We start from the raw sequence: 27,118 nt of genomic DNA, 5'->3' as shown, positions 1-27,118 counted from the left end.
AACTTACTAAATAAACAAGTAAGTATAGAGGTTACTAAATAAACAAAATTATTGATTCAGGCAAAAGGTCTTTTTAAATTTTTTTTTTAAGTTTATTTATTTTAAGAGAGAGAGAACGTGAGCTTTAGCAGTAAAGGGGTAGAGAAAGGGGAAGAAGAAGAACTCTAAGCAGGCTCCATGCTGGCAGTGTGGACTGAGTCACCCAGGTGTCCCAAGGTAAAGGGTCTTGAGTGGGTGCTAAAACCATGAAATGAAATGTTATTGTGGAACAGTATATTGATATGACCACGTAGATTGTTACTAATCTTTATAATTTGAAGTGCTCAGGACAGTCACCATCTTTTCCAAGTCCAATTTCATATCCCTGACTCCATGAGAACTGGATATTTTGTGTCTCCTGGTGGGAGTAATATGAATTGTGCAGAAGCAGCATTATCAAAAAATTGTTAAACCTGGATCTAACCAGGCCTTTAAACCTAACTTACATTTTATGGAAATATGGTAGAAAGAACAATGAGTTAAATTACATCATGAATAAAGAATCAGATAAATCCAGAATCAGACAAATTTGCTTGCCTGGAATTTTGAAAAACATCAGTGCAAAAGAGGATAAAAGACGGACATCCTTCTAGAACAAAAGAGAGATAACAGCGAAACAGTACTTGAATACTGATTTAGGTAGCAGGGGGCAGGTGAGGAAATTTCAAGGTAGACTGGCTATACTCAACGACATTGGAGAGTTTTTTTTTCATTTTTTCTGAAGTGTAGTAGCAGTGTGGTTAATTAGGAGAAAGTATTCTAGGATATATCATGGTCAAGAGGTAAAGGGTCATGATGTCTGCAACTTAAACAGTATACACACAAAAACAGGTTAAAAATGTTAATAATTGTCTCTAGATAATGTGTATGTGGCTATGCATTACTATTTTAAATTTTCTGCATGTTTGAAATTTTTCATAATAAAGGTGAATGTTTTTAGAACTCATTTAAGAGAAATACTATTTATGATGGCCTTATTATATGCAGTGCCTCCCTATAGATCCTATTGATATCAGGCGTCTGTACTCCTGAGAATAACTTTTACCTCACTGTGTTTGACGTTACGTAACACCAGACTACTTTGAGAACCCTGGTAGAAAACAGCTCTGTGAACCGCTTTATCTTGTAAGGGTGTTTTTGAGACCGTGGCTTATTCCTATGAGTTCCTTTTTGGGAAAGATCAGACTTTGGGTTTCGGTAGCAAGAATAGTTGTGCTTCCTCCGAGAAATTGGATTTTTGGCATGTTACAGACATTGAAGCAGGTAGGGGAGTGGAGCTCATGTTTTACTGGCTGCTAGAAAGCTCTGGCTAAGAAACCTTGGATCTCACTTGTGGTCCATCACTCATGGTGCGTTTCCTAGCTGTGCTCTTGACCGGCTTCATCATCTTCTCTGTCTACCCTCACTTTCCCTGTAATTTGATTCCCTCACCTACTTTTGGTTGTGTTTATTTTGAAGATACTGTATGCCCAACAATGTTCTGGCCGTATTTATTAAAAGGACTTAAAACAGTTTTTGATTTGAAAGTCACAACCTAAAAGACACATTTTTATGTTAGTATTATTAGTCATATAAGTTCTTGCTCCCAAATCTAGAGATTATTAAACCTGTCTAAGGGGTATTAATAGAAAATTTTAAAAATATATACTTTTAAATATAAATAGGATATAAAAATCCTGTTTTCTGGAGTAATACTGTTGTAACTATATTAGCACCACAACCTTATTTTGGAGGACAGGGTAATGCCGGGGAAGAACAAGGCCATTTCATGGAAATGGATTTTCAGCAGCAGTTAGAATTGTTATTCTTTTTAATAATTTAGATTTTGGGGTGTCTGGGTGGCTCAGTCGGTTGAGTGTCTGACTTCAGCTCAGGTCATGATCTCTCCTGTTCGTGACTTCGAGCCCCGCATCGGACTCTGTGCTGACAGCTCAGAGCCTGGAGCCCGCTTCAGATTCTGTCTCTCCCTCTCTCTGCCCCTCCCCTGCTCATGCTCTGTCTCTCTCTGTCTCAAAAATAAATTAAAAAAAAAAAAAAAAATTTTTTTAAATAGTTTTTTAATTCTTTTTTTTAATTAATGAAGGGAAGAAAAATATACCATTGTTTACCTTTAGCATTTCTTTTTTTTAACACTAAAAAACATTTTTTTAATGTTTATTTATTTATGAGGGAGAGAGACAGAGAGAGCACGTGAGCAAGGGAGGGGCAGAGAGAGGGAGACAGAATCTGAAGCAGGCTCCAGGCTCTGAGCCGTCAGTACAGAGCCCGACGCAGGGCCCAAACCCATGAGCCATAACATCATGACCTGAGCCAAAGCTGGACCCTTAATGGACTGAGCCACCCAGGCACCCCTACCTTTAGCATTTCTTAAAGAAATATGATGTACAAAAAAATCCTAATGAAAGTTATTAGTTATTTATTCTTGAGTGGTATTCAAGTTCCTTTCTCCCATAATAGTATCTTCCTTCTATTAAATGGCACTTTATATTTTATACAATATTTTTCAGTATTACCATGTCGATACAGATATTATATTTGCAGTTTGCCTCTTGGGTGGTAATGTCCTCATCTAATTTCTTCTTGAGATTGCTGTATTATATTACAAAAGATGCATTGTCTGACAATAGAATGTTTACTGCAGGAATAACATTTACTAGTGTCTTTTGATACACCTTAAATTTATTCTGACTAAAAAAAAAAAAAAGGTTGATAAACAAGGTTTTCTTCTTTAGCTAAGTTCCACCTAAGTTCAGTGGAATCTCATGAAGTTTTCTTCCTTCAAAGATCTGGAAAGTAGCTTGTTAAACAAAATGATCTTTAAAGGATTTTATACTTACAAAACTAAGTTTTGATTTTATATTTGGGCATGTATAAATCTGAACCTTAATAACCTATGATTTCTACCAGGAGGGATATGCTAAAATTAATTGCCAAAACAGGGTTAGTTGTAAACATAGGTGTGAGTAAGGTAAGATCGCCATCTTTGCTCCAGGCAGAATGGTTCCTAGAACTAGGATTAGCTTTCATTGCTCACATCTCTGGACTTTACTTTTTCTGGTTTGCCAAAATATGGTAAAACAGAACTACGTAATTTTCTCTCTTTTTGCAACTATTTTTAAGTGAAAGTACCATTCATTTGTATTCTTACTCTCATTCATTTCTTAACACGTGAAAATCAAGTTTAATTTTGTAGTAGTGCCTGTTAGTCATGTGAACTCTCTACCACATCTCCATTTACACTGCTTCACACATCCCTCACAGGACAGGTTTCCACAAAGACCTGTTTTGTTCTACTGTCCGATCCACCCTGAAGAAACCAGTTGCCCAGCTATGTGCAGCTTTGTAAATCAAGATGAACTGGTCAGAAATTGGATACAGAAACAAACAAGAAACTAAATAATGCTCCCTGATTAACAAGCAGAGTGTGTTATATATAATAAAATTGCAATAACAAAATGTTTTGCATTCTAAGAATATTCTAGTTAGAAAGCTCCTGTCACATTCATATTATAGTCATAATTCAAGTCATTAGCTTGTTCCCATGACTCTTAGAGTTGGGCAAATACAAGTAATGCTTTAAAAAAACTTTTTTAGTGTTTATTTTTGAGAGAGAGAGAGAACGAGAAAGAGAGAGAGAGAGCAGGGGATGGTCAGAGAGAGAGACACAAGAATCAGAAGCAGGCTCCAGGCTCCAGGCTGTCAGCACAGAGCCTGATGCGGGGCTTGAACTCACAAACCATGAGATCATGACCTGAGCTGAAGTTGGTTGCTTACCAACTGAGCCACCCAGGTGCCGGCGCCCCCCCCCCCCCCCCCCCCCCCCCCGCCATAAGTAATGCTTTTAGTAAGAAATTCCAGGCACCAGAGGGCAGTGAGAGCAAATGATGAGATGTAAACTTTAGTTCTGGGTATTCCTTAGCAAGCCTTATGTGGGACAGCTAAGTATCGAGTTTGATAAGAAGAGTTTAGTATTGGACACAGATTTTCTTCTTTTTGGCAACAGGTAACAGACCACAATAAGCGAAGAATACAGCCTCATGTAGAATTTGTTTTTCTTTTTCTTCTTAATTTTTTTTTTAATGTTTATTTATTTTTGAGAGAGACAGAATGCGAGTGTGTTAGAGGCAGAGAGAGAGGGAGACACAGAATCTGAAGCAGGCTCCAAGCTCCGAGCTGTCAGCACAGAGCCCGACGCAGGGCTCGAACCCACGAGCTGAGAGATCATGACCTAAGCCGAAGTCAGACGCTCAACTGACCGAGCCACCAGGTGCCCCCAGAATTTGTTTTTCCAGGGACTCTACATCTAGGTTGGGGAGAAAGGAATACCCAACACACAATTCATAAGTAACAGAATATGTTTTTCACCACAGAAGTAAAATCAAACAAAACGTATTCACAGCTTAATTTATGATTTTTGAACATACCCTTGAAATATTTTCTCTTTGAGTAAATGTTGTGTCAAATTATTTTACCTTCTTATGTAGAACTTTAAAGACTCAGCATCAGATAACCTCCCAAAGACTCTGCATCTTTTGTGATGCTTTTCTGTCTCCTCTTGAGAAATTAAAAAAGGAAACAAAGGAAGCAAAGAAAAGATAAAATGACCTCTTCTCATTGTTTCAACAATAGGCAGAGACCAGCCCTGCAGAGCCAAAGTAAGACAGAGAATTCTCAGAGGACTTAGTGAGAATATAGAGTCTAGGTCCTGAATCACACGAATATATTATAAAATATAAAACTAGTGGGGAGAACACATGACACATTAAAATTTTTTTCATCCTCCTAATTTCCCAACACATTTTGAGAAGAAAACCCTAATAAAAATGGGGTTTTCCCCCTCATAAAGCCCTTTTCCCACCACAGATATTCCCAGCACACATTTATTTTCTATTCTGAAGGAATCAGATTAGAAATCAGTTTTCTAAAACATTTTTTCTTTCTGTGAGAATACAGAATTACAGTTGAAGACTAAGTACGCTTTTGCTTTAAGCTGCTTCTCCCTGACACTCCTTTCTCAGGTATCCTGGTCTCTGCTCACACACCTCCAGGTTGACAATTTGGGACTATAATTTCTCAGCGTATTTTCTTGTTTCTCAGTGGTAAAGTTCGAATTGTTGGAAACAGTAGGCTTAAAATATGAATTAGGTTTTTATTATTATATTTTTATTGAATATAACCTACACGCAGTAAAATGCACATATCCTGTCTGTACAAATTTGAGTTTTAACATTTGTACACATCAGGGGGAGCCTGGGTAGCTCCATTGGTTCAGCATCTGGCTACAGCTCAGGTCATGGTCTCACGGTTTGTGAGTTTGAGCCCCGCCATCAGCACAGAACCTGCTTCAGATTCTATGTCTCCCTCTCTTTCTGCCCCTTGCTTGCATTCTTTCTGTCTCTCTCTGAAAAGTAAATAAATAAACATTCAACACACACACACACACACACACACACACACACACACACACACACACACTTGCACACATCAGAATCAACGGGGAAGACTTTGTAAAATAGTCCTGCCGGGGTGCCTGGGTGGCTTAGTCAGTTAAGCTGCCAAGTCTTGATTTTGGCTCAGGTCATTGATCTCGCAGTTCATGGGTTCAAACCCTGCATCAGACTCTGTCCTGACATTGCAGAGTCTGCTTGGTATTCTCTCTCTCTCTCCTTCTCTCTCAGCCCCTCCCCTGCACTCTCTCTCTCTCAAAATAAATAAATCTAAAAACATATACTCCTGCCAAAAGGTTAATTCTGAGCTCCACCTCATTAAGAATCTTTGCCTTTGTAAAAGAACCAACTTGAGTAATGCATGTAAAAATACATAGTGTAAAAAAATATACACATATTGTATCTTAAAATATTACACCGATTAAATTTAGGTTACTATTTTATTATTAACTAATTGATTCATTTATTAATGTATATTTATTTTTGAGAGAGAAGCAGAGAGTGAGCAGGGGAGGGGCACAGAGGGAGGGAGACACAGAATCCCACGCAGGCTCCAGGCTCTGAGCTGTCAACACAGAGCCCAAGTTAGGGCTCGAACTCATGGACTTCGAAATCATGACCTGAGCTGAAGTTGGAGGCTTACCTGACTGAGCCACCCAGGCGCTCCATAGGTTACTATTTAAAAAAAAACTTAAATTTCTCATGTGCCTTTTTCATGGGTTTGCAATGCTGGCTCACAAGTGAAATTTTTAATTTGTTTTTCTGTTTGTTTTTAAGAAAATTAATGCAAAGCTTCATGATGGAGTTTGTCAGCGCTGTAAAGAAGTTCTTGAATGGCGTGTAAAATACAGCAAATATAAACCATTGTCAAAGCCTAAAAAATGGTGAGTTATATTTCTTAATTACTTTACCAATAATATATGTGTCATAGTTTATTCCTGCTTTATAAAGTGGATTCATCCTTGTCCACCCCATTCTCCTATAAATAATGTATCATTTTTATGGGTTCTTGTTCATAAAAGATGGGTTAGGGAAGAGAGGAGAGAGTTTGTTTTGCAAAATTCTGTCTCCCATTAACCAGGTAATAATATTTATTGTGGATCATCTTTACCAAAGTTGACCAAAGTCTTGAAAGGAGTCTGATGTTTTTATTTTTATTTTTACGTTTGAGTATAGCTGACTCACAATGTTACGTTAGTTTCAGGTGTACAACACGGTGATTCCTCAAGTTTATACATTATGCTGTGATCACAAGTGTAGCTTCCATCTGTCACCCGGGCGGGGGGGGGGGGGAGGGTGTCCTTTTTTTCTTTAAATTTTTTTTATGTTTATTTATTTTGGATAGACAGAGATAGACAGAGCACAAGTGGGGGAGCGTGGGCTCAAACTCACAAACCGCAAGATCATGACCTGAGCCAAAGTCAGATGCTTAACTGACTGAGCCACCCAGGCGTCCCAGGGGTGTGACCTTTTAATTCTATCCATGAAGATTACTGAAATGGTTTAGATCAAGTATCAAATAAATTGCTAGACTGATAACCTATGGTTTCATTTCTTTGAAGATTTGGGTGCAAATGAAAAGGTACTGGACTTTGTTTCTCATCCCTCAGTACCTTACCCTTTTTCTATAATTCTGGGATTCTCTTTTATCAGCCTATGTACATCCTGGTGCTGCTCCCTTATATCCTTTAGCTCAACTGAGTAAGAATCATACTGGGGGATAATTGCTGCTTAAAAGAGAAAAGTGATTATTTTAAATATAAAAGTTAACATTAGTATGTGCAGTAGTTTTTTTACACATATACTATGAGTTTCAATTTAGTAGTCTATATAGTAGATCTTTGAAACACATTTGCTCCTTGTTGCTTTATTTTTCTTTTAGCTATTCAGTAGTTGTATGTTCCTTCAATGTATTCATTTCTTTTTCCTTTATGGGAAGAAGTGTTACCTGAAGTATGGAGGGCTCAAGCTATTGTTTTCTTGAGAATATTTAACATTTTTGAATGTTTTAGTTTGGGCAATTCATTTTGCATAAAATACTCCTTTTAATACTGAGAGGTAAAAGCTTTAGGTAGGATAGTCTGACTTCAGCTATTTAGATTTTTTTTCCTGTTTACTCTTTGAGAGCAGAACACCCAAGTCGTTCATGGGTGTAATTGACCCCCTTTTCATTAGATACATGAGTTTCTCTCTCCTCTTCTTCAGTCTTTTCCTCATGTTCTTTAGCATTTCCTTACAAAAGAAGATACTTTTAAGCAAATCCGATGAGTTTTATGCTAATTGGCCCAAATTAGCAGTAGAGAATTTGGCAACTGTTTGTACTATCCAATGCTAAATTTCCATGAATGAATTAGCTGTGTTTTCTACTGTGTTCTCTATAGCTGGTTGTGCTATAAACCATGTAGTTTTAGTTTATAGGCTTACTATGAGATTTGTAGCTTTCTAGAAGCACTTGGCTGGCTCAGTCGATGGAGCATGCAACTCTTTATCTTAGGCTTGTGAGTTTGAGCCGCACATTGGGTTGTAGAGATTACTTTAAAAAAAAAAAAAATCTTAAAAAAAAGTGATTTCTAAGTGTTGGTGTAACTTTGAGCGTCTGGTTGGCTCATTCAGAAGAGCATGTGACTCTTGATCTTGGGGTCATGAGTTTGAGCCCCAAGTTAGGTATAGGAATTACTTAAGTAAATTTAAATTAAAAAAAAAAAATCTTAAAAAAAAAAAAAAGGAAAAGAAAAAAAAAGAATGGTTGGATTTGGACACCTAGACCCAAAGGTTAGCAATTCTGGCCTGTCTTGGAGTCATTGAAGTGAAGGAAACTCATGATAATGTTGTCATTACCTAGGTAGTAAGTACAGTGACCCAGAGCCCTTTGAGAAACTTCAGGTGGGTCAGGAGATGAAGGCTAAGAGGACCTCAGGAGTTGCTGTTCCACATCACCCTAAGGCAGATGGGGTTAGCCACAGAATAGCTAATGATGAGTGCAAAATAAAGGAAACATATTACTGTTTAAATACCTGATTACAGATAACAAGACATTCAAGCCTAATGGAAGATCTTTAGGAATAAAGAAGCCCAAGCTAATGTAGAACAAATGATTACTTATAAGAGACTAAGAAACTGCTAGTTAAAACAAGGTCTGAACATGTTCCTTAGGAAGTCAGCAGCCTGGCCCAGAACATCTTGAATTTCAGATTACACCAAACACATGACACATTAGGCATTTTGGAAAGCCTAGCCTTCTGACTCCAACCCAGGATTGGGAGTGTCGTAGAAACTATAACTAACCTATATCCACGTGGCTTTCTCTGCATATTAACGCTTTACCAACATTGTAAGTGACTTAAGTCCACTGATGAAAGGTACTCATGGTAACATAACTTGTTTAGAAATTTTGAATGTTTTGTTCAAGTTGATCTCACTTAGACGTTAAATTTGTCCTTTGTCAGGATCTATATAAGAGGTTTTCTTTGACACTGGATGTGTCTTTTGTGGAAAGATTCATTTTCCAGCACCCTGAACATTGTCATTGGTTAAAGTGTTGAATATTCCTTGTCTAGCTGTCTCTTGCCACAGATTATGTAACCAAATGATGTACATAGGGAAAAGTTCAACCAAACATAAAATTTAAGAAGAGGGAGGCTATTTATAGGTGACATCTCTTTTGGAATGAAGTAGTGTTCTGAATTTTGGGAAAATCGAAGCCCTTTGATCTCATTCATTATACTTGTAAATTACCAAAACCACACACAGTTAGCAAATTTCCATTGCCCATGGTATCTAACCCCAAATTTTAGACCCCAAAAAGAGTTAGACATCTAAACTCCTCCAGGTTATCTATTTTGACGATGGAAACAAAAATTGTATTATATTTGTACTTGGCAGAAAATGTTTCATGTTTCCTTTTCCTTTTCAGTGAGGTAATATGCTATGGGACTTTTATAAGCATGTTCTTTATGACAGTTTCTCCTAATTACTGAAAACGACCCTGGGCTGTTCCTCGAGACTTTTCAGAAAAGACTAGATGTCCTCACCAGAGCTAGAAGAGGGAAGAGTTGAAACTGTGTATTTGCTGGAGGGGAATGGGATGAGGGGATAAAAATGCAGGTTGCCCGTTAGTGTGATGTTAACATACTGGTACTACCCTTTGATGTAAGGTAATTTTAACTATCATTGAATGCTCAGATCTTCAGGTTTTTATAGAAATAAAGTGAAAGGCTCATAAAGAGAATGCTCAGCTTTTCACAGCTTTTCTTCTCTGTAAAAGAGCTAAGATTAACCACCACCCTGTTTTATGCCAATCGGAGGTTAAGGCGATTCTGTGGAAGGATCCCCCACTCCTTTTGGCTTATATTTTGATCTTAAGGCCAGTACCTGCTTCTCTCTGGTGGAGGGCTTCTATGGTGCTATAACCAACATCTCCCGTGATACCCAAATGGTAGAATTCTTATTAGGCTTAAAGATTACTTACAAATGTAAGAATTGTGGATGAGGACGAGTCTAAATCTTTTTGTATAAAACCTCATTGTTCAAGGGCCCTGTTTTTGACTTTTGAAAAAGAAACCTATTCATTACCATGCCTGGTCAGTCCCAAGTCATTCATGAATCCTTTAAATAACCTTGGTGTGGAGCTGACTTATTGGAAGGGCAAGAGGTCTTACAAATATTAAATGATTTCTTAAAGAAGAAAGGAGTCTTGACATTTTTTACTTAAAATTCATTTCTTGACATTATTTTCCAGGTATAGTGGAAATACAGATAGGTAGAAGACTATCCCCTTCCTCAAGATAAGAAACAAAAGAGGCTTTTTTTTCCCTCCTATTTTCTGGGCTCAGAGGGATTAAACGTTTTACCCAAGATCAGAAAGTTCAGATTCAAATGCAAATTGATTCCATTCCAAAGCCATGTTGTCCTGTTCTACAGTGATTTCTCATTCTTGTATTATTCATTCAAAAAGTCCTCTTCCCTTCATCTGAGCCCAAAGCTGTATTAATTTTTATAGTTACCTATCTTGTTTATGGATGTTATCCACTGCTGAATACAACATATAAAACTTTATTTACTCATTCATTCATTCATTCATTCATTCATTCATTCATTTATTTTTAAGTAAGCTCTATATCCAAAGTGGGGCTTGAACTCAGGACCCTGAGATCAGAAATTGCATGCTCTATTAAGTGGGCCAGCCAGGCATCTAGACAAATAGATTTTATGTTCAGGCACTGAAAAGCCTATGTTAGTATCTAGAAACTTCTTTTTTTTTTTTTTTTTAATTTTTTTTTTTTAATGTTTATTTATTTTTGAGAGAGAGACAGAGTGTGAGCGGGGGAGGAACAGAGAGAGAGGGAGACACAGAATCCAAAGCAGGCTCCAGGCTCCGAGCTGTCAGCACAGAGCCCGACATGGGGCTTGAACTCACTAACCATGAGATCATGACCTGAGCTGAAGTCGGACGCTCACCAACTGAGCCACCCAGGTGCCCCAGTATCTAGAAACTTCTTACACCTTGTGTTTCAAGTAACCAAGAAGCCTTTTTCAGCTATTAATTTAGAAGCGTTATAGGTAAATATCCATATTTCTGTTAGAATCTGTAGCCTGCCTCTTTTCTCTTCATAACAGAAAAGTTTACCAAGAATATAGTGTGAGCTTATGTTTAACGTTACCATAGTAACCGAAGAGATGGGAGAAGCTAGTATAAAACAGCAACAGGCCACAACAAATTGGGGTCTGACTTTAGAAGTGGACTGACTTATGGGGCGCCTGGGTGGCTCAGTCAGTCAAGCATCTGACTTCGGCTCGGGTTGTGATCTCACGGTTCATGAGTTCAAGCCCCACGTCAGGCTCTGTGCTGCCAGCTCAGAGTCTGGAGCCTGCTTCACATTCTGTGTCTCCCCCTCTCTCTCTGCCTCTCCCCCGCTCATGCTCTGTCTCTCTCTGTCAAAAATAAAGATAAACATTAAAAAAAAAAAAAAAAAGAAGTGGACTAAGTCCTCTGTATTAGCAGTTCTCAACCGGGAGGGGAGGATTTTACCCCCCAGGGGATATTTGGCAATGTATGGAGTCGTTTTTGATTGTCTGACTAGAAGATTTGGGTGTAGCGATTCCTTAAAAATCAAATATTTTAAAAGTGTATTTCATCCTAAAAAATATTTTAAGTGAGGGGAAGAATGGGTGTAACATGCCTTGCACCCAGCATTGCTCTAGGGATGTCTTGGTCTAAAAGTTTCAGGACACGTGGGTGCTTAAAACGCTGTTTGCTTTTAAATGGAAGTCACTACCCCTGGTTCTCACATCTAGGTTTTTAGCAGAAATTATCTAATTGATAACTTTTAAGATTTATTGCCTCACTGTAGCCCTTAACTCTTCATATTTCATTGCATTAAATAAGTGAATTCTCCTCTATGTCACCTCTACTCAAATGTGTTCCTTGGCCCAGAGTTTGGATAAACTAGTATTTTAAAAAAGGCTTATTTCACATAAATGTTTCAAGGGCTCCTGCCAGGAGGAGTTGAGTCTCCAGCAGCAGGAGGCTAAGTGGAGTTTTGTCCCCAGGAAGTTCTGCTTTTGTATGGCTCCTGTAGTGGGTGAGGGAGTGGGGGTGGGGATGAGGTTCTCTAAACTGTGGGAGAAAACGAAAAGTAACCCTGTTTGGGGGAAAGGGGGGGAGGAGGAGAGGCTCCTAGGCGGGTCAAGCCACCCTCTGTTGGCTTGCTCCTCTCATCATATGCTTGCTTCCTCTTTGCCACCAAGCTTTTTTTCTGACCAAATTAGCCAAACTAAGACCTTCAAGATAATCTTGTACAGCAGGGCTGTTTTTTTTTAAAGTTATCTATCTGTCTGTCTATTTTTGTGGTGGTGTAAAAAACAAATAACGTAAAATTTACTGTTTTAACCATTTGTGAGCGCACAGTTCAGTGGCGTGAAGTGTGTTCCCACTGCTGTGCAGCAGATATCCAAAACATTTCGTCTTGCAAGTTTGAACTCTACACCTATTAAACAATGATCCGCTTTCCCCCCTCTCCGGCCCCCGCTCCTTCGGCTCTTGGTAGCCATCCTTCTAGTTTCTGTCGCTGTGAATTTGACTACTTGAAATACTTCGTATACATGGAATCATAACAGTGTTTGTCCTTTTGCGACTGGCTTATCTCTGCGTAATGTTCTCCAGGCTCCTTGTTATAACATGAGACAGAATTCCCTTCTCTTTTAAGGCTGGGTAATATTCCATTGAATGTTGGTGTATGTGTGTATATCACTACATTTTGTTTTTCATTCACCTGTTGACGGACACTTAAGTTGCTTCTACCTCTTGGCTGTTGTGAATACTGCTATGAGCCTTATCATGCAAATACCTCTTCCAGACGCTGCTTTCAAGTGGGATTGCTGGATCATTTGGTAGTTCTATTTTTAATGGTCTAATTTAATTATTTTAATCTTCATACTTTTTTTTTAATAGTGATTGCACCATTTTACAGTCTTACCAACAGTGCCCAAGGATTCCATTTTCTCTGTATCTTTGCCAACATTTGTTTGCAGTTTTTTTTAAATAGCACCTTTCACATGTAAGGCACTGGGCTATATACTCTAGAAGATACCGAAATGAATCTCCAACACCAGGGAGTTTTTGATCTATTAGGACAGACAGGCCCACAAATAATTCTTGGGCAGATTGTGAGAAGGCTAGTTATAAGTAAAAGGTGAGAGATACACGGTGAGACTGCAGAGGAATAATAAAATGAAAACAGGAGAGATAGATCTAGAAAAGATAGGAATTAAAGGTAAAAGAGTGCTGTAAACCATGCTTATAGGAAACCCTGTGAGGAAGTCACCAGAGAATGGAGGAAAAATGAACAAGAATCCCATGTTCCCTTTGACAGATAATGTGGATAATGTCAAGCTATCTCTATATGTAGTATTGTCTTTGGGCTCCACATAGATTGTCATTTGTTCAGGGACAGCTGGCTGGTTCACGCTCAGTCAGAGGAGTGTGAGACTCAGGCTTGGGATTGTGAGTTCCAGCCCCACATTGGGCACAGAGATTACTTAAAGAAAAACAAAACAAAACAAAACAAAACAAAACAAAACAAAACAAAACAAAACATAGGGGTAGCTGACTGGCTCAGTGGGTAGAGCCATTCAACTCTGATCTCAGGGTTCAAGCCCCACCTTGGGAGTGAAGTTTACTTAAAAATAAATAAATAAATAAAATTTAAAAAAGACTAAACATTGTTACATACTACAGTATTATCAGTCCCTTCATGTTATCAATGTGTGACAATTCGCTATATAGTTAGGGTTCTTTGCTTCTATTCTTCAGCTCCAGCATTTCCTATAATAGGTTGAGGCTCTGATGGTTAATCAGTGATATGAGAGTTGTGGAACCACATTCCTGGAGTATTAAAATGTCCTAGAGTGGAGTTTTGGTCACAGGTTGCTTTTCATGGGATATCGAAGTGTATGGTGACTATAAACCCTGGCTTTATTCTTGCCCAGAACCTCGGTCCTTAATATTTAAATGTCAAGTGGAGAGTTTTCATGGCTGTCATCAGTTGTTCACCTGTTCATGAAACCTACTTTTTGACATTAATATTGATTGATACAGCAAACTTTGATGGAAAAGTGCCTGCTCTAAAGTGTAATAATGTCCATTTTCTCTTTTTTTCTAAATTTACTCTTGGTCAGAGGGTGAATGCTTTGTACTCTTCTAAGAATTGTTTGAAGCAAATTTAGGGGCCCCTGGGTGGCTCAGTCAATTGAACCTCCTCCTCATGGTTTTGGCTCAGGTCAGTGGAGCTTCTGACTGTGGAGCCTGCTTAAGATTCTCTCTCTCTCTCTCTCTCTCTCTCTCTCTCTCTTTCTCTCTTTCTCTCTCTGTCTCTGTCTCTCTCTCTGTCCCCCCACTCCCTCCCTCTGCCCCTCTCCCCTGTTGACGTGCTCTCTCTCAAATTAAAAAAAAAAGCATTGTTCTAATCAAATCTACGTTGGTGGGAAGAGGTAGTAGAATCTCTCCACTTATTTTTTATTTTAGTTTTAAAATTTTTTTTATTTTTGAGAGAGAGAGAGAGAGTGCAAATTGGGGAGGGACAGAGAGAGAGAGGGAGACCAACCAAGGATCTGAAGGAGGCCCTGCACTGACAGCAGAGAGCCTGATGCCAGGGTTCGAACTCATTAACTGTTGACATCATGACCTTAGCCGAAGTTGGGTGCTTAACCAACTTAGCCACTCAGGCGCCCCCGCACTTATTTTCAAACACATCATTTAGGGACACAAGGAAGTGAATTGTAACTTTTTCTACTCGAAATTCTTAGAATTTGGAGATACTGTTTCCTTAAAAGCATTTTCTAATTATATCATGTGACGTAATTCCTTAATATAGTTTCAGAAACTTTCTACGTAGCAGATTACTTAGAGTCACGGCAGGAAGTGTGGCTTTATGGAATTCTGTCAATGTTAAGTTTCTATGATTGGTACACTAAGGGTGGAGTACCATAGCTCATTGTTTATGAAAGCACCTAGGCATCACATGTCAGGGTATTACAAGTGGAGCTGAATTATGATAAAGGTTAATGTGTAATAATATAACCAGGAAATGAAAGCAATCCTAGAGAAGTTGTGGCAAGGTAAAATAAGCCTTTTACTTCTAGTGAGTACTAGAAATATAAGCTCAATTCTTTTTCCCTTGGTATTTCTTGTCTAGATCAGTGGTTCTGAAACCTTTTGTTTCAGGACCCCTCTGTAACTCTTAAAAATTACTCAGGACCTGAGAAAGCTTGGTTTATATGGGTTGTATTTATTAAGATTTATTGTGTTAGCTATGAGAACTCGAATTTTTAAAATAATTATTTAATAAATAATATGAATATAAACAACATGTGCCCATTAAGGATTAATAATTTTTATGAAAAATAACTTTTGAAACAAAAATATTAGTGAGACAAGTGGCATTGTTATACATTTTTACAAATTTCTTCTGGCTAGTAGAAGAAAAAGGAAAGAGTACATCTTAAAAGGATTAAAAGTACATTTTAATAGCTTTTTCAAGATAATTGTAGAAATCCTATCAAGAGTCACATGTTCTGCCCACTGAGCCAGCCAGGTGCCCCCATCCCTACGTGTGATTTTGTAACATAATGAATTTGGAAAATATTATTCCACTCAGTTATACCGATCTTCTGAACGTTGGTATGTTTTATTATACAATATAAAAAATCATGTGAATATCACAACAATGTCACTAAAAAAGACTGAGTTTTTATTTTTGTTTTTTTAACTGAGTTTTAGGAGTTTACAAATAGAGTGATTACTAGTACAATTTGATGCCCCTCTCTTTGTTCATGCTAAGGTGTCAGTAGTTTTAGTATCCATTATGAAGAATGAGACTCAAAGTGACTTTCAAAGATTATATGACAAGGGCATGTCAGAGCTGGGCTAGAGTCTAGGTCTCCTGCTTCCCAAGTCAGCGCTATTTTCAAAATAGTATTTGTAGCAGTTCTTCGAAAACTTCAAATTTTGTCCTGATTTTCACCCTTAAATATGTACTATATATTTTAGCTTTTAATTATTTATTCTTTCCTTTTGTGTCTTTCATTGTAAAAAAGTAAGTATGGCAACTTTTTTTTTTTTTTTTAAGTATACTACTGTCTCCTTTGTCAGTAAACATGGTTTATAGAGTGACCTGTGTTTTTGACCGTGGTTTCCACTGAAATGCTTAATTGTGATATATGCATGGTCAAGATTGTTTGAATGTTTCTGGGAATTATATTCCATGGATAAGTAAAAAGAAGGCAAAACCCTTATTTTAACATCTCTGAAGTTCTTTTAGTGTTGGGCTCACAAAATATTTAAAATAGAGCCTTTTTCAAGGGAAAATAGGTAAAATTTGTATTTAGGTTAAATTTAAAGTTTTTCTTTACTGTGTATTTTATAAGAAAATACACTCAGGAGTGATTAAATCATTTTCAGCCATTTTAAAAGATGTTTCAAAATACTTCACAAATTTTATAGCAGTTTGGAATGTGTGTCTCTTATCATTAAAATAATATCAAAACCCTTCATTCTTAAAATCAACATTCTTTGGTTACACAAATGCAGTCTTGAGGTGAAAAAAAAAATGCAGAAACTCAATTACTTTCAGACCATCTTTTATTCTACTCCTACAGCCTGGATTAAGAGATTTGAAAGAGAAGGCACACAAAGGTACTTACGTGCAAGGGAAACTGGAAGGTTGTAAGTGTAAGTGTATAAATTTATATTACATTTGCACAAACATTTCACATTTATAGAAAGGAAACATTTTAAACTTGTGTGTCTCCTTAAAAGATGGGTCTATTTATAGTCACAGAGTTATTAGCCTAATAAAACCTGACTGTTTTTCAGAATGGATTTAAATTTGAAAAGAGCATAATTGCTTTCACAATAGAATTCCTTCTTTTCTTTGAATCGGCCATTAGGGTCGCAGCCATCAGTAGGAACCCTGGCAAAGCCCCACGTCTAGGCCATATTACTTTTATCTGGTCAAGAGTTCTCAAGTGGTAATGTGCATAAGAATTTCTTGAAGAGCTTAACAGATTCTTGGGACCCATCCCCAAGATTCTGAGTATGTAAATAATGGCTGTAACCCATACATCTGCATTTTAATAAGCTATGCAGGTGTTCGAGTCAGTGTTAAGAGTCACTGTTTTGGGGACTCAGTGGGTTAGAGAATGTAGATTCTGGGATCTTTTGACTCCAGCTTCCAAAACAGGATATCCTATTGTCAAGCCTATTTTACATGTAAATTTTAACATTTAACAGTTCTGTAAATACAGTTTTATCCCTGAATTAGCAATTTGAATACTTAAGGATTGGCTCACCCCAGGACTCCTCCGTATGAAACAACACATCCATAGAAATGAAAACATTCTAATTTCCTTGAAGCTTCTGATGAACCTAACCAAGAAGGACTTTCTTTAAATTATTTTAAACCTTAAAAATAAAATTGAAGCCAAAAGAAAACCTGAAACTTTTTCCTAATCCATTTGGATTGTTAGAACTTTATCCATGTGTGTTCTAATGGTCCACATTTTTAAAATCTGTTTTTTTATTGCAGAATAATTAAGTAAAGCTTTTTGGAAAACTAAAATACAAACATACAAATAATTTAACAAGAAAATTGTAATAATTATTTTCACTTAGATTGTATATCAAAGAGGGTTTTTTTTTTTTAGTTTTTTTTTTTTAATTCTAAATTATTTTTCTCAGTCAAGTCCCTGAAGGTATGATGTGTATGCAGTACAGTATTAAAGAACAAAATTCAACCAAGTGAATTTTAATGATCTTACTGGCTTTGGTCATTGATTCATGAATTGGGCAGCATTCAGTCTAGCAGATAGAAAGCGGCTCCAAGGAGATACACAAATTGATAGGCATTTATAGGCAGAAGGGAGTGGGAACAAGGAGATTCTACTAAACAAAAAAGCCAGTTGGTTACTGCAGGCACCTCTCCTGGAGGCTGGCTGGAGGCTGTCGGGCAGATGACCTAACTGGTGCTGATTGGGAGATGCCTGATGGGTGTGGGATTCCCTTTCTGTCAGAGCTGAAAGTGAACTAAGTCTTGGTTTGGTGACTTGGGGCTTAGCATAAACTGGTCCAATTTGGGCCTGCTTTTATGTTTTTAACAACAGTTTGATAATTTTGAGAAATGAATACAGTTGTGAGACTAGTACCACAATTAAGATATAGGACAGTTCCATCACCCCCCAAAACTGGGTAGTCACTCCAATCTGTTCCGGGGGTCATTGAACACAATGGCCAAGAAAGAATTCTTGAGACATTGTATGCTGCAACTTAACAGGTTTATTTAAGTAGCACTGGGACAGCGGTCAGGACCCGTGGGCACAAAGAACTGCACTTTTGTTGTATGAAGCTGGTGGTTACACACTTAGTACTCAAGGGGGGTGGAACGTGCAGGGAGTATTAGATCATAAATATCTTCTTTGAATTTGTACTCGTAAAAGTACGTTTGCAAGATTTCTCTGGTATTTATCATTCAGTTCAATATCAACTAATGGTGAGATACAAGATACACAGGCAGTTATAAGACCCTTTAAGAATGTAGCAACCAGCACTTATTTGATCCTTATCAAAACTATGCAGGCTAGAAGTCAGCCTTTGGGGCTAACAGTGAACATTTTTCTGCTTCTATCCCTCATCATTTCCTCCCTGACCAATTTTCAGTCCTAAAATCTTTAAGGCTGTTGAAGGCCGAATGGCCCATGTGCTGTAACTTCTTCAAGCCGACAGGGGCCGTAGAGATGTCCCTACTAATGGACTGAACTGGTTGCTCTCTGTCCCTACAAGTAACTATTATGGAAGCCCATTGCTGTAGAGTCCAGAGCGGATATTGAGGAAGGACTGTTTTGTGTAGTAAGGATCATCTGTCAGCTGGGTGAAGGAGTTAGGAAGTTTTACCTGTACCTCGACAATAGGAGAGAATAAAGCAAAAGAGACAACACACTAGGATTAATATTACAATAAAAATAAGAAGTGTGGGGTGCCTGGCTGGCTCAGTAGGTAGAGCATGTGACTTTAACTCTGGGTTGTGAATTCAAGCCCCACAATTGGTATAGAGATTACTTAAGAATAAAACCTTAAAGAAAAAAGTGTGATAAGAAGACCCTTTAAGATAGACTGTAGTCCCATTCCCAACCAAGAATTTAACCAAACATTGATAGGGCTAGGAGTGAGACATTACCTTAATTTGTATGTGTATATCTGCTAAAACTTGGGATACATTAGCAGAGTCATCTGGGATATATATATATATATATATACACACACACACACACACACAACATTTAATCTCAATATTAGCATAATAACTTCCCCTTTATCTTGCAGTCAGGATGTCAAGGGACATTAAGTTTTGGAGGCCACTTTTTGAATTTATGGGTGACTTGTATGTTGATTTGGGTTAAAGGTGGCTGCTATATGCTTGGCTAAAGCCTCTATTTCTCACTTTTACATCATAGTGGTGGCTTCCAGCACAAGTATGGCTAAGGGATAAAACCATTAAGAAGCCTTCTTTGCCTGATGTCTAGTCTTAACAATATTCTAATTATGAGGATTCATTGGCAAATGGGAGAGGACGTGTCCCGGGAGATAAGGGCATTCCCCAGTGCATTCTCCAATCCAGTTAAAAGCAAGGTGAGGCCATCCATTATTTGTACAAGTTCATAGTTAATTAACCCCATGGAGTGGGGTGTGCTCTGACTTTTAAAGAGCAGTTTTGTTATCCTAGCCCCAAGGAACTGATCAAGGTGACAACTGACTTACACAGTTATTGGGGAGTCCATCCCATTGTCCAGCTGTGTAATCATATGTTTGTCGTATGAACAACATGGGGTCCCTTTTATTACCCCCTCAGAGTAACAAGCAGGAAGATTATCTGTATATGAGCTATTATGGCAGTCTCTTCGAAGTTTACCTCAAGTTGTCTAGCTTAGGCAAACAACAAACATTTAAAGAAATTAATCAAAACTAGAATCTGTGGGGCACCTGGGGACTTAGTCCATTAAGTGTCCCAGTCTTGATCTCAGGGTCGTAAGTTCAAGGCCTACATTAGGCTCCACACTGGATGTGAAGCCTATTTTAAAAAAACAAACAAACAACCAAATAAACAAAAACAACTAGAATCTATGAATATCATCAGGATGCATTTTTTAAAGTTTATTTATTTGGGGGCGGGGAGCATGAGCAGGAGAGGTGCAGAGACAGAGAAAGAGAATTCCAAGAATTCTGTCCTGAAAGCACAGAGCCCAACGTGTGGATCCATCCCACGAACCATGAGATCGTGACGTGAGCTGAAACCAACAGTCGGATGCTTAACTGACTGAGCTACCCAGATGCCTCTAAGGATGCGTTATTGAAACTTGTAGGAGCCTCTTGAGGCCAGAGCCAAGCCAAGTGTTTGTTATCAGATTGCTGCAATACCTGTAGATTAGGGTATATTCCTTGAGGTCCCCCAAATATCCTGAAGTTCCTACAACTGCCAGGAATTGACCTTCTTTATTCACCTGGTAAGGCTGCTGGGAACTCTGTAAGCAGGGTATCAAACCAACATTTCCAAGGTTCCATTGGCTCCATAAAGTCAGCCTTAATTCCTTAAAGCTGTCTCATCATATCTGAGTCTATGCATGTCTCTCTCAAATATGACGTTCTGGTTAAAGCTTTGGTGGTAAAATAACCAATGTTTTCAGTGGTGTCCCATTACAAGAACAGATTCTCATTGAACTTATGCAAATAACTATAGTCTATGGAAGAAAGAGAACTCAACTGAGTTTCTGAATTTCAGAGGGTTCAGGTAAAGAGAAAAGTTGAATGCTTCAATTTGTTCACAAGGGAATACTTTATCATATTTCTGTAAACCATGGATATTTTAAGAGAAAGTTTCCTTAAATCTAGGAGAGCAAACATTAGAGAACAAGCAATATTTCAAACAAAAGTCATAAAAACGATAATCATCTTCCTTAGTTCATTCAGCCCCATGTTATTTTTGTTCTGTTTGAATGCAGCTTTCCTATTAGTTCTGGAAATTCTTACACAGTTTAGTTTTATCCTAAAGATATCACATACCTGTATTTGTCATATTCCTTTTCATAAGTCTCTTTGAAGATGAAACACATTTTGCAAGAGCATCAGAACAATAACTATAAATAACCAAAAAAGCTCAGAAACGGATGTGGTTAAAGATCTGATATGAGGGGCGCCTGGTTGGCTCAGTCATTTGGGCATCCTACTCTTGATTTGAGTGCAGGTCATGATCTCAGAGTTTGTGGGATCGAGCCCCGGGTAGGGCTCTGAGCTGACAGCATGGAGCCTGCTTGCGATTCTCTCTCTTCCTCTCTCTCTGTCCCTCCCCTTGCTGGTACCCTCTCTCTCTCTCTCAAAATAAATGAAAAAATAAAATTCACTCATAAAAAAAATGAAGATCTGATGTGAGAGTTCATTGTAATGTAGCTGACTAGGAAGTCCAGTTACTTCTGTGACACATAACACTTAAAAAATCAGAATATCAAGCAATGACCTTGTGCTAAACATACTAAAACTTAAGGAATTTTATATATTTTCTAGAATAGTTTTAGCATTTACCCATATAACATAACCTAAGAAAGTTTATCATTATAAGCTTGACAGTGCTTTCCAAGCAACATACCAAATAAATAAGTCTAATTAGTCAAAAAGACTTCATTTACCATTTAAATCTCAGGAAGTTTGTTAACGTTAGAAAGCTTTATTTATTTATTTTTAATTTTTAAATAATTTATTTTTTCAATTTACATCCAGCTTAGTTAGCATATAGTGCAACAGTAATTTCAGGGGTAGATTCCTTAATGCCCCTTACCCATTTAGCCCATCCCCCCTCCCACACCCCCTCCAGTAGCCCTCTGTTTGTTCTCCATATATTTTTTTTTTTCAACGTTTATTTATTTTTGGGACAGAGAGAGACAGAGCATGAACGGGGGAGGGGCAGAGAGAGAGGGAGACACAGAATCGGAAACAGGCTCCAGGCTCTGAGCCATCAGCCCAGAGCCTGACGCGGGGCTCGAACTCCCGGACCGCGAGATCGTGACCTGGCTGAAGTCGGACGCTTAACCGACTGCGCCACCCAGGCGCCCCTTTATTTACTTTTTAAAAAGATTTTATTTTTAAGTAATCTTTACACCCAATGTGGTACTCAAACTCAAAACCCAGAGATCAAGAGTCGCATTCTATACCGACTGAGCCAGCCAGGCGCTCCCTCACTTTTTATTTCTAATACTTCTTTAGTTAATTCATTGGGATTTTCTATATAGACAATGATTTAAAAAAATAAAGACAGTTTTATTTCTTTCCATTCTGTATGCTACTGTATTTCTTTTTTGCCTTTATTGCACTGCTTAGGACCCCCAGTATATTTTTGAAAAGGAATGATGAGGGCCTGTATTCTTTCCCTGTTCCTGATCTTACAAGGAAGATATTCATTCTTTCATCATTAAATATGATGTTAGCTGTAATTTCTTTGTAGATGCTTTTTATCAGTTTGAAGAAGTTTCCTTTATAGTTTGCTGAGAGTTTTTATCATGCATTGATGTTACTTTAATGCTTTTTCTGTGTCTATTGAGATCAATAAATGGGTTTTCTTCCTTAGAACATCAATTCAGTGAATTATATGAATTGATTTTAATATATTTTTTTACTGTTTATTTTTATTTTTGAGAGAGAGTGTGAGCGGGGCAGGAGCAGGGGCAGAGAGAGAGGGAGACAGAATCAGAAGCAGGCACCAGGCTCCATCTGTCAGCATAGTGCCAGATGCGGGGCTTGAACTCACTAACCACAAGGTCATGACCTGGGCTGAAGTCGATACTTAACCAACTGAGCCACCCAGGCGCCCCTTCATTGATTTTAATATTGAATCAACCTTGCATGCCCTTGGATAAAGCCTACTTGGTCATGATGTCTACCCTTTCCGAAATTTGATAAATTTCATTTGCTAACGTTTTGTTATAGATTTTTACATCTATGTTCATTAGAAATACCAGTCTGTAATTTTGTCTTTGTGTTATCACAATATTAGGGCCTCATCACATGTGTTGAGAACTTTTCCTTCCTATTTTGTTTTCTGAAAGGACTTGTGTAATTAGTTTTTTTTTTTTTTAATTAGTGCTATTTCTTGTTTTGATAGTATGCCTTTTCAGAAATGTGTCTGTATCAGTAGAGGTTGTTGGATTTATTTGCATCGAGTTGTTTGCCAAATTCTCTTACTGTTCTTTTAATATCTGTTAGATTTACCTAGTGCTGTCCCTTCTTTCATTCCTGATATTGGTAATTTGTCTCCTTTCTTTTATCATCGTCAGTCTGGCCATGTGTTTATGAATTATATTAATTTTTTAAAAGCATCTCCTTTTGGTTTTATCGATTTTCTCTATCTTTCTGTTTTCAATTTTATTGATTTTTTTAAAAAAGTAAACTCTACTTCCAGTGTGGGGCCTGAAGTCAGGACCCCAAGGTCAAGAGTTATATGGTCTACTGACTGAGCCAGCCAGGCACCCCTCAATTTCATTGATTTTGGTTTGTATTGACATTGCTTCCTTCCATTTGTTTGCTTTGAGTTTACACTTTTTCCCAGGTGCCCCCCTCCCTGCTTTCTTAAAGTAGAAGTTCAGATAGTTCTTCTTGTTTAATATAAACATTTAATTATATAAATTTCTGAAGAATATTTTAGCTTTGTTCTATAAATTTCAATGCTGTGTTTTCATTGTCATTCAGTCAAAATATTTTCTAATTTCCCTCATGACTTCCTCTTTGACCTGCATGTTATTTAGGAATGTTTTGTTTAATTTCTGGATATAAGGGCATTTTGCAGATGTTTTTCTGTGTACTGATTAATTTCATGATGGTAAAAGAACAAATTTCAGGTTAAAAAATTTTTTTAATTTGTTTTCATTTTTTTAAATTTATGGCTGAGAATATGGTCTGTCTTGGAGCATGCTCCACATGTATTTAAAGAGAATATATTGCTCTTGTTGGGTGGAGTGTTCTGTAAATGTTAATTTGGTTGATATAGGCTTCTATCAACCAGGTGTTCTATAACTTTATTGATTTTTTTTGCATACTTGTTCCATCAATTACAGAAAGAGAAGTGTTGAAGTCCCTAATTATACTTGTGTATTTTTCTATTTCTCTTTTTATCAATAGTTTGCCTCATTTATTTTAACACCCTGTTGTTAGGTGCCTAAACATTTAAGATTATTATGTGTGTGTGTGTTTTTATTAAATTTTGTTTTTAGTGTTTTTTTTTTTTTTTTTTTTTTAGAGACAGATAACGAACAGGGGAGGGATAGAGAGAGAGGGAGACACAGAATCCGAAGCAGGCTCCATGCTCTGGGCTTTCAGCACAGATTGGGATCGAACTCACGAACTGTGAGATCCTGACCTGAGCCAACGTCAGTTGCTTAACTGACTGAGCCACCCAGGCACCCCGATTATTGGGTGTTTTTAAAAAATCGATCCCTTTATTGTCATGTAATAACCCTTTTTATACCTGGAAATTTTCTTTGAAGTGTATTTTGATAATAATATATTGACTATGGCTTTCTGTTTTTTTTTTTTTTAATATGTTTATTTATTTTGAGAGAGAGGGAAGAGAGGGAATGCAAGCAGGGGAGAGGCAGAGAGAGAGGAGCAAGAATCCCAAGCAGGCCCTGCTCTGTCGCACAGAGCCCGATGCAAAGCTCAGTCTCACAAACCTCGAGATCATGACGTGAGCCAAAATCAAGAGTCAGAGGCTTAACTGACTGAGCCACCCAGGTGCCCCTCCAGTTTTCTGTTGATTAGTAGTTGCATGGTTTTTTTCCTTGTCCTACTTTTAACTGTCTATATGTTTCTGTTTAAAGTGGATTTCTGCTTTTGTCTTTCATTCCAAGATTTTATTTCTAACACTTCCGTTTGACTTTTAAAAATACCTTTATGAAGATTTAACTCACACACCATCCACTTCATCCATTTGAAGTGTACAGTTCAGTTGCTTTTAGTATATGATAGAGTTGTGCAATCATCACCACAACCAATTTTGAACATTTTCATCATCTCAGAAAGAAACCCCATGCCCATTGGTAGTCAGTCTGCATTTTCCCCCCACATACCCCTACTCTTGCTTTCTGGCTCGATCACTTTGCCTATTTTGAACATTTCATATAAACAGAATCATGTAGCATGCAGTGTTTTGTGGCTGGCTTCCTAGCATAATTGTTTCAAGCATGTGGTAACATTTATCAGTACTTAATTGTTTTTTATTACTAAGTACTCCACTGTAGAGCTATGCATCTTATTTAGCCTTTCATTACTTGATGGACATTTAGATTGTTTCCATTCTTTTGGCTATTAACAAATAATGTTGCTGTCAACATTCATGTACAAGTTTTTGTATGCATGTATATTTTCATTTCTTATGTATGTATGTATGTATGTGTGTAGAGTATTGTTTGTTCTTGGCTCCTTTGTTGTAAATTAAAAAAAAAATTTTTTTTAACGTTTATTTATTTTTGAGAGAAAGAGACAGAGTGTGAATGGGGGAAAGGCAGAGAGAGAGAGGGAGACACTGAATCCGAAACAGGCTCCAGGCTCTGAGCCATCAGCACAAAGCCTGATGTGGGGCTCAAATCCATGAATCATGAGGTAATGACCTGAGCTGAAGTCTGACGCTTAACAAACTGAGCCACCCAGGTGCGCCTCCTTTGTTGTAAATTAATTGACCATATATATGTGCTTTTATTTCTGGGCTGTCAACTCTATTCTACTGATTTATGCATTTGTTTTTATGTCCACACCGTACTGTTTTGATTACTGTAGCTTTGTAATATAGTTTGAAGTCAAGAAGTGTGATGCCTTTAGCTTTGTTCTTTCCCAGGATTGCTTTGACTCTTTGAGGTCTTTTGTGGCTCCATTTACATTTTAGGATTATTTTATTTTTGTGAGAAATGTCTTTGGAACTTTGGTAGGCATTGCATTGAATCTGTAGATTGCTTTGGGTAGTGTGGACATTTTAACAATATTATACAGATATGTACAGAACATTCCACCTAAAAACAACAGAATACACTTTTCTTCTCAAGTACATGTGGAACACTCTTCAGGATAGATCCTATGTTAGGCCACCAAACAAATTTTAAAAATTTAAGAAGAGTGAAATCATATCAAGTACCTTTTTCAATCACCGCAGTATAAAAGTAGAAATAAATTACAAGAACAAAAGTATAAACCTCAATAATTTGTGGAAAGTAAACAACTACTGAACAACCAATGGGTCAAAGAAGAAATAGAAAGAGAAAACAAAACAAAACACCTTGAGACAAATGAAAATGGAAAGAGAACACACCATAACATATGAGATATAGCAGTAGTTATAAGAGGGACGTTCATAGCAATAAATGTTTACATCAAGAAATAAGAAAACTTAACCTAATTTTACATCTCAAGGAACTAGAAAAAGAGGAACAAATGAGCCAAACTTAGTAGACGAAAGGAGATAACAAAGAACAGAGCAGAAAAAAAATGAAATAGAAAGTAAAAAGACAATAGGAAAGATCAATAAAACTAAGAACTGTTTCTTTGAAAAGATAAACAAAATTGACAAATCTTGAGCTCAACTCACCCACTAGAAAAGAGAAAGGACTCAAATAAAATCGGAAGTAAAACAGAAGTTACAATTGATACCACAGAAATACAAAAGATCCTAAGAGACTACATGAACAAATGTATGCCAACAAGTTGGAAAACCTATAAGAAATGGATAAATTCCTAGAAACATACAACCTTTCAAGACTGAATCTTAAAGAAATAGAAAATCTTAACAGACTGATTACTAGTAAGGAGATTGAATTAATAATCAAAAGTCTCTCCCAAAACAAAAGTCCAAGACCAGACAGTTTTACTGGTGAATTCTGCCAACATTTAAAGAATTAACACCAATTCTTCTCAAACTATTCCAAAATATAGAAAAGAAGAGAACACTTCCAAACTCATTTTATGAGGCCAATATCACTCTGATAACAAAACCAGACAGGGATGTCAGAAGAAAAGAAAATTGCTGGCCTGTATCCCTGATGCATACAGATGCAAA

General features: G+C 37.4%; 1 protein-coding gene across 2 annotated transcripts in view; it reads left to right on the top strand.

The window, feature by feature from the left end:
- Positions 1-27,118, top strand: part of CD4H9orf85 (chromosome D4 C9orf85 homolog) — a 101,025-nt gene that overhangs the window by 31,004 nt on the left and 42,903 nt on the right. For both annotated transcript variants that reach the window (XM_047831407.1, XM_047831406.1), the window contains exon 2: positions 6,264-6,370. In XM_047831407.1, the coding sequence (XP_047687363.1) occupies positions 6,264-6,370 (107 nt within the window). The remainder of the gene's footprint in view (positions 1-6,263; positions 6,371-27,118) is intronic.

This window comes from Prionailurus viverrinus, chromosome D4, assembly GCF_022837055.1.
Source record: "Prionailurus viverrinus isolate Anna chromosome D4, UM_Priviv_1.0, whole genome shotgun sequence".
NCBI lineage: Eukaryota > Metazoa > Chordata > Mammalia > Carnivora > Felidae > Prionailurus > Prionailurus viverrinus.
This window is presented reverse-complemented; position numbering and strand designations above follow the sequence as displayed.